At 36.4% G+C, this 12,899-nt stretch overlaps 1 protein-coding gene across 1 annotated transcript in view; it reads right to left on the bottom strand.

Moving 5' to 3' along the window:
• DDX10 (DEAD-box helicase 10) overlaps window positions 1-12,899 on the bottom strand; it is a 308,073-nt gene that overhangs the window by 100,808 nt on the left and 194,366 nt on the right. Inside the window, exon 16 of the mRNA XM_027849599.1 lies at window positions 894-950. Within this exon, the coding sequence (XP_027705400.1) occupies window positions 894-950 (57 nt within the window). The remainder of the gene's footprint in view (window positions 1-893; window positions 951-12,899) is intronic.

Raw genomic sequence — 12,899 nt, 5'->3', positions numbered from 1 at the left:
TCCTACTTCAGAACTATAGCATGAGTTATCATCTTAGACTTTGTTCTCTAAGTGCCATGGCCAACACAGAAAATCTGACAAAGAATATTATAGGCTTACTCAAGGGAGTCAGATCTTTGATAACTGTCAAGAAAAAACCATGGCTATTCAGGCAAAACATAATGAGATATTGTATGAGAAATGACATACGTTATTCAGCCCCCATTTTAGGAAATCATTTCACCTGAATGTCCTTTGCCTGAACCCACTGCAGTACTAAACATGCCAGAGAAAAATTATAACCACACATAGAGTGTATTTACAATTATACATGCACAACTGAGAGTTCATGTGGATGGGTATTCGTATTAAGAATGTGAGATGCAGAATTTTACCCTGACTTTTAGAATGGGATCCAATACAACTTAACCTTTTCAGAGCTAACTGTTGGCATGTAGGGTACTCATAAGCCCGCCCATCTGGCCTTAAGCCATTGGAGTTTAAAACCTTTTGGAAGCAACAAACACAGCAGACTGGTATTTCCAGGGCGGCACTGGGAAAACACATACACGCACTGGCATACACACACACACACACACACACACACACACACACACACACACAAAAGAGGAAGGGGAAAAATACATAACCACAAACAAATAAGCAAACAATACACTCACATTCCCCTAACCTATGTAACCAATAGTCACATCAGAAACAGAAAGGAAAACAAAAAAAGAAATGACAGGTAAACATAAAGAAGAATAAAGAGGCTTAAATACAACTCTAATCCCATGTTGACTAAATGAAAAGTAAAAGGCTTAAAATAAAATTACTTTCCTGGAAAGAATAGTTACAGATAAGCTCCACTTCAACCTTAACCTCAATGTTCTGGTCAAAATAAAAACCCTTACCTTTGCTTGTTTCTTTCTTGCTTCTCTTCTGGATTCCTTTTCTTTCAGCCTTTTTTCCTACAGAGGAAAAAATATATAACTGTTAATAACCTATTAACCTATTTTATTTTGGATGGGAGACAGACTAAAATCTTGTTTCTTAAACCCTAGTACCTGTCTACCTACAATATAAGGGGGAAAAAAAACACAAAATAAAGCATCTCGACTCTATCATTCTATCTTCAAAAAGGAGACTGTATAAAGAATACAGAAACAACACTCATTAGCCTTCTATTTCCTCAAAAAGACTATAATCTCTTTCAAAACAAAACCAGAATTAAAATATTCTGATGAGTAACAAGTCACTTTTGCAAAGAAGGTTATTACATAAAAGTTTCTTATAATTCGCTTAGTTTTCCAACGACTAGCCAACATTTACCCAGAATTTTGCAAAGGTGGCCTGACATAAAAAAAAAAGATCAACACCAAAAGAAATATTCAAAAAATTCAGCCTTACAAATTGTCCCATTTACAGTTCAAAATAATGTTATTTTATATATCTAAGCAACTTCTTGCTTGTGAACTCTACTATAAAACTGCAACTGCCAATTTTATGATCTGCTACTAATAACTAAGCCAAAGTTTGAGTTTTTATTTGCAGAAACAACATTAATGTCTAATAAATGTATAAGATAAAAAATTAAAAGCACTTCAAATATGCTCACATAAGATTTGTGTGTATTGAGAGAGAGATTCATATAGAGACACACATGCAAACATTTAATTATGTAAGGAAACATTTCTTGTTTTATTGGATGACCAGATCCATCAAAATTCCACAATAATTTGAATTTATTTTTTAAAATAAATTCTGGGCTAAAGGCAAGATGACAGTATAAAGAGCATTGGTTTAGAATCAGAGGAAAAGAGTGGAGCCAAGATGATGGAGTAAAAGCAATCACTTTGCTTAAGCTCTCCCCCAAATCCTTCCAAATACCTGTAAAAAAATGGCTCTAAAGAAATTCTAGAGCAGCAGAACCCACAAAAAGACAGAGTGAAACAAATTTCCAGCCCAAGACAACCCGGATGATTGCTTGGAAAGGTCTATTGCACCAGGCTGGAAGAAGAGCGCAGTTCAGCATAGGGCGCAGGCAAAGACCAGGCCTCAGCAAACCTGAAGCAGGCCTAAAGGGATTGAATCATGGGGAACTGTGGCGGTTTCCAGACTTTTCAACCCACAAAGGCCAAAGACAACTAGAAAATCAGTAGGAAAGGTCTATCGACCATGGTGAGAAAGAAGCTCAGTCCCAGTGCAGCTCCAGGGCAGCAGCTGAATCCAGAGCTCTTAGCCCACAGACAGAGGGGTAATCCAGTGGCTGATCAGAGGGGGATTGCAGGGATCTCTTTGCTGGTGCTGAGGCAGGAATCTCTTGCTTTGTCTGTGCTTGGATCTAGGTCACAGTTCTGGGTGGCAGTCCTGAAGTGAGGAGGAACGCTGGCGGAGTAGAGCTTGTAGTGGCAGTAGAGAGGGAATCCTCCTCACAGTTCCAAGGCAGAAGAGTACTCAGTCACTCATAGACCAGAAAAGGAGTAAACACCTTGTCCTTGATCATACCACCTTGGAAGAACTGGAAATTTACAGGTCCCTAGATGTATCTCTGAAAACAACTGCACAAAACCCCAGAAGCTTGGGACAGTACATTCTCCATACTGGAAACAGACCCCTACCTTAACAAAGAGTTTATAACTCAAGTAATTGGCTGGGAACATGAGCAAATAGCACAAAAAGAGTCAGATCATAGGATCTTTCTTTGGTAACAAAGAAGATCAAAATAGATAACTGGAAGAAGACAATGAAGCCAAAGCTACTACATCCAAAAAAACCTCCAAGAAAAATATGAATTGGTCCCAGGCCATGGAAGAGCTCAAAAAAGATTTTGAAAATAAAGTAATAGAAGTAGAGGAAAAATTAGGAAGAGAAATAAGAGTGATGTAAGAAAATCATGAAAAATGAGTCAACAGTTTGCTAAAGGAGACCCAAAAAAATACTGAAGAAAATAACACCTTGAAACATAGCCTAACCCAAATGGCAAAAAAAGTCCAAAAAGCCAGTGAGAAAAATGCCTTGAAAAGTAGAATTGGCCAAATGGAAAAGGAAGTCCAACAGCTCACTGAAGAAAATACTTCCTTAAAAATTAGAATAGAGCAATTGGAAGCTAGTGACTTTATGAGAAATCAAGACAATGTAAAACAAAACCAAAAGAATGAGAAAATAGAATACAGCGTGAAATATATCTCATTAGAAAAACAACTGACCTGGAAAATAGATCTAGGAGAGATAATTTAAAAATTATTAGACTATCTGAAAGCCATGATCAAAGAAGAGCCTACACATCATCTTTCAAGAAATTATCAAGGAAAACTGCCCTGATATTCTAGAACTAGAGGGTAAAATAGAAATGGAAGAATCCACTGATCACCTCCTGAAAGCGATCCCCAAAGGAAAAATCCTAGGAATATTGTAGCCAAATTCCAGAGTTCCCAGGTCAAGAAGAAAATATTGCAAGTAGTCTGATAGAAACAATTCAAGTATTGTGGAAACACAATAAGGATTTTAACACAATGTTTAGCAGCTTCTACATTAAGGGACTGGAGGGCTTGGAATATGATATTCCAGAGGGCAAAGAAGATAGAATTACAACCAAGAATCACCTACCCAGCAAAACTGAGTATAATCCTTCAGGGGGAAAAATAGACATTCAGTGAAATAGATGACTTTCAAGCATTCTTGGTAAAAAGACCGGAGCTGAATAGAAAATTCGACTTTCAAATACAAGGCTCAAGAGAAGCATGAAGAGGTAAACAGGAAAGAGAAATCATAAGGGACTTACAGTTGAATTGTTTACATTCCAGCATGGAAAGATGATATTTGTAACTCATGAGACCTTTGTCAGTATTAGGATAGTTGGAGGGAAAAAATTATATGTATATATGGATAGACAGATAGAGGGCACAGGGTGAGTTGATGATGAAGGGCTGATATCTAGGGAATAAAATTTAGGGGTGAAAGAGGATTATACTGGGAGAAGAAGAAAGAGAGAAGTAGAATAGGATAAATTAGCTCACATAAAACAGATAAGGGGGCAGCTAAGTAGTGCAGTGGATAGAGCACCAGCTTTGGAGTCAGGAGGACCTGAATTCAAATCTAGCCTCAGACACATTACACTCACTAGCCGTGTGACCTTGGGCAAGTCACTTAACCCCCAACTGCCTCACCAAAAAGAAAAAACAAAACAAAACAAAACAAAAACAGACAAGAAAAGACTTTTACAGTGGAGGGGAAGGTAAAAGGGAATGAGTAAATCTTATTCTCATCGAATTTGGCTTAAGGAGTGAATAACATACACACTCAATTGGGTATGGAAATCTATCTTACCCTCCAGGAAAATAGGGAGGAAGAGGATAAGAGAGCAGGGGGATGACAGAGGGGAGGGCAAGGGGAGGAGTAATCAGAAGCAAACATTTCTGAGGAGGGACAGGGTCAAAAGAGAGAACAGAATAAACAGAGGGTGGGATAGGATGAAGGGAAATACAGTCAGTTTTTCACAACATGACTACTATGGAAGTGTTTTGCATGACTATACATGTATAACCTGCATCGAGTTGCTTGCCTTCTTAATGAGAGTGGGTGGGGAGGGAGGAAGGGAGAAAATTTGGAACCCAAAATTTTAAAAACAAATGTTAAAAATTGTTTTCACATGCAACTGTGAAATAAGATATACACGCAATGGGGTATAGAAATCTATCCTGCCCTACAGGAAAACAGAAGGGGAAGGGGATAAGAAAAAGGGGGGAGGGAGGATAGAAGGGAGGGCAGATTAGGGGAAGGGGTATACAGAATGCATGCCATCTTGGGGTGGGCAGAGGAGAGAGATGGGAAGAAAATCTGGAACTCAAAATCTTGTGGAAGTGAATATTGAAAACTAAAAATAAATAAATTAATAGAATCAGAGGAACAACTGGATTCAAGTTGCAACTTTACTAATTACCTATGTAACCCCAAGTAAGTTGCTAAACTAGATCAAACTTCAGCTCTTCCATCTATTAAATGAGATTAAACTAGATGATCTCTAAGATCTCCCAGATCTAAATCCTATAATTCTTATGAATATTCATTTAACTTAACACCTTGTCATCTCTGCTATTTTACCCCTTTTGTGATAACCTCAAATGGGCTGGAGAGGACCAACTTCCCTTCCCCACCACTAATAGATGTTTCACACACAGACATTCAAATTTATAAAACTTTTAAAAATGGGTTGTTCTTCAGTAGTCACAGGCAAAGTGATATGGTGTAAAAAGTAAGATAATAGAAATAAGTATTCTAAAGTAAAATATTCTAATGGTGGTTCTACTATTGAGTAAAGTATGATCTTAGGCAGATTACTTAAATGTCTCTGCATATTAGTGTCCTTTTCTGTAAAAACGGGATAACAAAAGCTATCCTACTATTCTTTATAAGTAAACTTGTTGGATTTCTGATTTAAATAACAGGTCACTAACTGGTATAATGGGGCAGCTAGGTAGCTCAGAGGATAGATTGCTGTGCCTGAGGTCAGAAAGATTCATCTTCCTGAGATCAAATCTGGCCTCAGACACTTACTAGCTTCGGGACCCCGGGCAAGTCACTTCACCCTGTTTGCCTCAGTTCCTCATATGTAAAATGAGATAGAGAAGGAAATGGCAAATCACTCTATCTTTGCCACGAAAACCCCAAATGGGGTCATCAAGATTTGGACGCAACTAAATGACTAAACAACAAACAGATGTAATTCCAAATGAAAGATAAGATAACTTCCCCTGACACTGGGAAGATATGGAGAAAAACTGAATCTAGTATAGTAAACTGGATTAGACAATTTAATAGGCACCTACTATTTGTCAGGCAGTGTGTTAGGTACTAGAGATAGAACACAAAAATGAAGTGGTCCTTGACCTCAAAAAGTTTATAGTCTGCTAGAATAGCATATGATTGATAGCCTCTTTCAATGATGCTAGCAGTGAAGCAGAGATGCTTCTCTATCTGCCAAATTTCCAAAATATATAAAACTGGAAAAGAAAAAAGTATCTCAGCTTGAAAATCCAAAGAAAATACATAAGAGCCCATGAACTTTATCCCTTCTCAAACATAAAAGATATCTTGACTTAGTTATATGAACAATTATTGATTATGTGGTTTTCCCAATGAGGCAACCATTAGTTCTGCCTTACTTTACAATTAGAGACCATGAAGGGAAACTGTAAGTAGTACAGTAAGTCAACTGAGCATTTATTAAACTCCTACCATATGCCAAGCACTGTGACGGGAGCAAGGGGATACATAAGAAAAGATTAAGAAGGGGGTGGAAATACATAAAGTGACTCAACTTACATCTAGGAAGAGTAAAAAAGGAGAACAAATGAATTAACAGCTTGGTCTTGGGAGGAGAAGGAGGGAGAAGGGACAGAGTAAACAGGACAGGACTGAGAGTATCTAAACACTAAAGAGACCCTGAAAGCACTATCATACTATATATAATACACTTTAGTCAAAGCTGTTCATAACCATACAACTGTAATTTTGCATTTTTAAGCACTTACTAGCAGAATGCTAGGCCTTGGGGGTACAATGAGTGAATGAATAAAAAAAAAAAAACAAAAAAAAAAACATTTATTAAGCTCTTACTATGTGCCAAGCATTGTGGTACAGTCTGAAGATCAAACAATAACAACAACAGCTGCTCCATCAAAGAGCTTGAGTTAGAAATCATATTGAGCTTCATTAATTCCTCACACTGCTTGACAAAGTGCTAGGCACACAGTATAAATTTAAATAACTCATCAATGGTCACTGATGCAGATCAGTAAACCCAGTGAAATCTGGTACCTTGGTCGCCTGAGGCCCCGAAAGGTTACGTGACTTTGGACACGTCAGAGACAGGAGTTGAATCCAGGTATACCTGACCCAAAGGATGAAACTACATCCACTAAACCACACTGTCTCTCATTCAGTGTCCTCCCAGCTGTGCTTCTGAATCTCGTCCTTTGCCACCAGGATTCCTCCTTACCCTCGAAAATCCCTGGACCCTGTTGAGCCTCATCTCCCACTGATGAGATATTTCTAAGGGCTTCCAATTTAGGGATGGGCCCAAGCTAGCCATGCTTCATTCCCCTCTTGGCTGTGCTTCAATTGCCATCATGCCCCCATATGGGTACCTTCTCCTCCTCCTCTAAACCCCTCACCAACCTCCTTACCTTTCAGCTTTTTATGTGTTGTCTTTCCTCATTGGAATGTAAATTGTTGAGTACAGACTGTCCTTCTTTTTGCTTGCATTTGTATCCCCAAATCATAGCAAAGTGCCTGGGACATATAAACCACTTAATAAATACCTACCTTTTAAACACTCTATATTGAGTAAAATTTATTTTTTTTGTTTGTTCGTTTTTTAGGCAATTGGGATTAAGTGACTTGCCTAGGGTCACACAGCTAGTAAGTGACAAGTGTTTGGTCTGAGGCTGGATTTGAACTCAGGTCCTACTGACTTTAGGGCTGTGCTCTATTCACTGCACCACCTAGCTGCCCCTAGTAAAATTTATTAAACTGAGATCTACAGACCAAAAAGTTAAGCAGTAACACAGTATTTTGACATAGACCTTCCATTTTTTTGCCAGACAAGCAGCCAGTGAAAATCTATAATTTAAGCAGCATGGCACAGTGGAGACAATGCTGGAATTGAAGTCTAAAAGACATAGGTTCAAATCTTGCTTCTAATACACACTACTTGTATAACAATGAAGAGATCATTTAATCTCTCAAGTCTGTTTCTCCAGTCCTAAAGTCTGCTGACATCTAGTCTCACATCACCAACTGCATATTAGACATCTTGAACTGGATGGCCTGTAAACATCTTAAATTCAATATGTCCAAAACTGAACTCATTATCTTTCCTCCAAAAACACGCCCCTCCCCCCAACTTCCCTATTACTGTCAAGGACACTACCAATCTCTCAGGTTCACAACACAGTTGTTATTCTCGACTCTTCACTCTCTCTCTCTCTCACCCCTCCGATAACCAATCTATTCCCAAAGTCTGTTGCAATGTTTCTAGAATGTGCCCCCTTCTTTCCTCTGATACCACCACCACCATGGTGCAGGCCTGGACTACAGCAAATCTTGCTGTGACAATCTCCCCATGTAATCTATCTTCCACTCAGCTGTTAGGAGGATTTTCCAGAAGTGCATGTCTGACCATATCCCATAGCCCTCACTATTCAATAAGCTCCAGGGGATCAAATCATACAACAGGATCAAATATAAATCCCTCTAGTTGACATTCAAAGCCCATTTTAACCTAGCCCCCTCCCACCACCACCATTCTTCTTACACCTAAGCCATGTCTCTCTCTCCTTGTACCCTGCAATTCAGTGATACTAGTCTCCTTATTGTTCCTCAAATAAAACACTCCATCTCCTGAATCCAATAATCTCCCTATCATCTCTACGTTCCTACTTCCCTGGCTTTCTTCAAGTTCCAATAAAGATCCTACTGTCTACAGGAAACCTTTTAACCTTTCCAGCTTAAATTTAGTGCTTTCTCTCTACTATTTCCAATTTATCCTGTAATATATCCTTTGCCACCATTTGTTTATCTCTCGCATTAGACTGTGAGCTCCTTGAGGGAAGGGACTGCCTTTTATCTTTCTTTGTATCCCCAGTGCAATGACTGAACTGACTCTCTAAGCGTCCGTTTCCTCAACTGTAAAAATAGGGATAATATCTATTACATAGGGTTCTTGTGAGGCTCAAATGAAGTATGATGCATATAAAACACTTTGCAAACCTCAAAGTACTATATAAATGTCAAATATAATTATTGTTACAATGCAGACTGTAGTTTTATTTACTATAACCTAAAGTCTCTAGAATAATATTACTTCAGATCATCAGCACTGACTCCACAGAAAATTCATTTAGTAATACAGGTTCACGAGTTATATTTTCATCTAATCAATATATTTAGTCAAACAATGTCCTTGCTTCTTTTATTATTAATAATATTCAGCACTCCAAAGGTACTTTTGGACATTAACTAATTCATTTGAGCTACTCTCCTGTAAGAGGAAAAATTAAAAGTCACCATTTTAATCATGCAAATCTCCCCAGAAGTCCTTCAGTAATTGGTCTTCTTCCGAGTTCCCTAAGAATGACTTGTCAATATGATCACAATCATGAACACTCTTTCTAAAAATATGAAGCATTTCTTACATAAATGTTTAATCTCATAATGGGAAGGGGAGGGAAGAGAATAGGTATTTATACAGTTCCTACTTTGTGCCAGCAGTAACTGCTAAATGCTTTTTACAAATATTATTTGATTCTCACAACAACCCAGCAAGATAAGAGCTATTATTGTTCTCAGTTTACAGCTGAGGAAACTGAAGCGAACAGAGGTTAAATGACCTACCCAGAGTCATAAAACCAGTAAGAATCTGAGACCAGATCTGAACTCAGATTTTCCTAACTCTAGGCTCAGTGAATTATGCACTGTGACACCAACTGCCTCCAATCATTTCAAAGATAGAACATATTCGCCAGGTAAGGTTTTAATAAAAATTCCTAGTTCAAATTTGCCTTTTCAACATTTTTCTCTTTTAAAATAAAAGCAGACCAAACATTGCCTCATAATTGACAAAACTGAAAAATCCATCACTTCTCAGATATGTATACACCACCTTTTTTGGACCTGTGATTGGCATAACAAACTCTAATGTGGGAACTCACTCACTCCATCAAGACAGATTTGTAGTTTGTCTATAATTAAATAGTCTTAGAGAGTTACTGTGGCGCCAAGAGAGTAAGTGATGTGCCTTTATATGTCTAATGTAGAACTTGCACCCAGTTCATCTCTTTTATGTTGCGTCTCTTTGTCATCCATATCCCAATTAATTTCTTTACTAGGTCTAAGGTTTTATCCATTAATTTGCTCTATTCAAGTTCTTGATTACCCATAATGAACACAAAACTATTTTTTAAAAAGTACTTTGGCTGAAAACAGAGGTGTTCAATAATAACTTGCTAACAAAAGTCTAATATGCTTCCTTCCAAACTGTATTTCATTCAAGTGTTATAAAGTTGGGAGGAAGAGCTTATTTACAGCACTATTTTCTACATTATTCTTCTTGACTCTTACCTGCAATTAGATATTATGCAGTTAATTCAATATTAATGTAGAATTACAATGGTAGGAATTGAATTAGATGGCCTTGGAGGTACTTTCCTCTTCTAACATTTTACAACTGTATGACACAAGGAATTTAAGAGATTGGATAATAATTTCTTTTTAAGTTTGTTTTTTTTTTTAAGCTTAGGAATGCGTCAAGGAAAAAAAAAAGCTATAGTGAAGGGAAGGCTCCTCAAAAGCCCAAACAAAATATGGGTAGAGATTGTCCTACTCATCTATTATCCTGTGAAATGCCTAGCACATAGTAGTCTCTAAATAATCATTTGTTGACGTGAAAGTAATATCCTCTCGCTAATGTTATGAAGAGAGAAGAGAAGGGAGAAGAAAAGCACTACAAAGAACTTCAAGAGGGAAAGAAGAAGACGACCAAGGTTTTAAGAGATGATTTTAGTCCTCTTTCAGAAAAGAAAAAAAAAAGATAAAATATTAGCATACAAATTTAGAGAAGCATGTAAAAGTGAAAAAGAATGATTTCAAGAAGATATTACAATTATACAGATGACTACAGAGTGGGGGTGGAGGGGCAGCACACATACAATTTTACTGTGTTAAAAATACAATTTCTAATTCTATTTCTTCAAAAATGAAAGAAAAGTCAGTCAGTCAATCAATACAAATTTCTTAAGCACCAACTATGTGCTAAGCAATGGGCTAAGCACAGAAGAGCAAATGAATGACAAAAACAAATGAAAATAAAAAAGGATAAGATGATGAGCCTAGTGGAGGACAGCAAAAGAATAAAGCATAATCAAAGGATTTCATTTTAATTGATTCTTATTTCATGCTATATTGACCAATGCTTTAATGAAGGGTGGCTAAAACACAAAGTTGAGTTTTCACCCTATCCCATAATTTTAATTTGCCAAAACTGCTAAAGATCTTTAAGTTTTTCCATTTGGTTTTCAAGGAGGGCTTGGCACAAAGAGCTACTTCATATACAAAAAAAGAGAGCAATATTTCACCTTTAGTTCTGCTACACTACAAATGATTAACTATAAGGAAAGCATTAAATTCAATAATGAAAATCAAATTCACAGGGGACAAGAAAACAGAAAATCAAATTTCAAGGTACAATAGTCCATTGATGTTATAGAAGACAGCACTCATCTGAGTTCTTAATTTTCAAGGAAGAAAACTGTATAAAATTTGAATTGCATTATAAGACCATGAATTTCCCCCTCCTCATTCAATGGAGACACTCAATCTACTCCAGATTTGCCTTGGCACAGCTATGAAATTTTTTAGAGTAGTAGACATCAAACAGGCTAATTTAGGCCAAACGTAAGGAAAAACTTAACAGTTAGGGCTATCCAAAAGTGAAATGAATTGCATTGAAAGACAGTGGTCGCCATTCAGTGGCAGACTTCAAGAAAAGACTGTATATAAGCATTTATTGGTGATGTTATAAACAGGATCTTATAGAGGTACAGATGACTTAGATGACCTCTACAATTCCTTCACACTCTGCAATTGTGTGATGATGAAATAGAGATCAACCTACCAAAAATCTAAAGCTTAGAAACTGTGAAAACTGAAATATATTTAATACCACAATAAGCTTATTATATATGAATCATTTCCAGTATTCTGATAAATTATGAATAAGTAGTCTACATGAAAAAAAATTTATTCATCTTTACTTAGTAGAGCTAACTACAAAACTTAGAAGACAATAATATCTCATGTATTCTTTCAAGGGCATAAAAGACTTCTAGAATATGTAATCTGCCGATAAGAAAAGGAATTTTGGACACTATGACTGAAATAAAAAATAACAACATTTCCCATAGATAAAAAATGGTGACAAGAAAAATAAGGATCAATGCTGGCAGAAGTACGAAGTAAGAAGACCAACGTGAATTTAAGGAAATCAGGAAGTTCACAGGCGCACGATTTTTAAAAATCAAAGGGAATTTAAGTTTATAATGTATTCTTTAAATAAAAGGTGAGCCTTTAATTGCCATGAATAGCAAAGTCTTATCAAAAGGAAAATCATGTTAAACACCAAAAAACAAAATTCAAATACCTTTTCTCAAATGGGACATGAAAAATGTTTGAATAGTTTATATCTTTTAGACTTCAAAAGTTGTAAAAAGTTATATATCATTCATGAAAAACATAACATGAATCCTTCGGACAGAAAATTTAACAAATAAAGGTTATTTTATTCAGAAAAGTAGTTGCCTAATGAATATTTATTTGAACATGTAAATTTGTCTCATGTTTCATACAATAAACAAATTCATTTTAATTCTGTAAAATATGCCATTTTCTTTAATATGGCATATGAAAAAGAGAAATCTACATAATCTTACCCATGAAATATCATGCTAATTATGTTTATTTCAGACAGAATTTGGCACTAGTCACCACAAAGTTATGTATCAAAAAGAAAATTAAAGTTACTTAGGTTATTTTTTGGTCACTCTCCCTCGGGTTTTGTCAGCTGCAACTTTTAAAAATGCTTGTAGTAACTGGTTTCCTTTGTAATTCTATCATTTTATTTTATGCATTTAAAAACAGTATTATATAGGTATCCACAGGTTTTACCAGAAAGCCATGACAAAAAAACTTGAGAACCCCGATGGTATTTCATCTTATGATGTGGCAGTGACTAAATATTTTATTTTCCCCATTTGTTTGAACAAATCTTTTTGTAAAGATGGTTGTGTATTTAGTCCTAGAGAAGAGAGAGAGATAATTCCTAGAGGTGAAGAGTCTGATAGGGTAATTTTGACAGTTTTGCT

This window comes from Vombatus ursinus, unplaced genomic scaffold, assembly GCF_900497805.2.
Source record: "Vombatus ursinus unplaced genomic scaffold, bare-nosed wombat genome assembly UNPS02007612.1, whole genome shotgun sequence".
Classification (NCBI taxonomy): Eukaryota; Metazoa; Chordata; class Mammalia; order Diprotodontia; family Vombatidae; genus Vombatus; species Vombatus ursinus.
The sequence above is the reverse complement of the archived record's forward strand: the minus strand, read 5'-3'. Positions and strand labels throughout refer to the sequence as shown.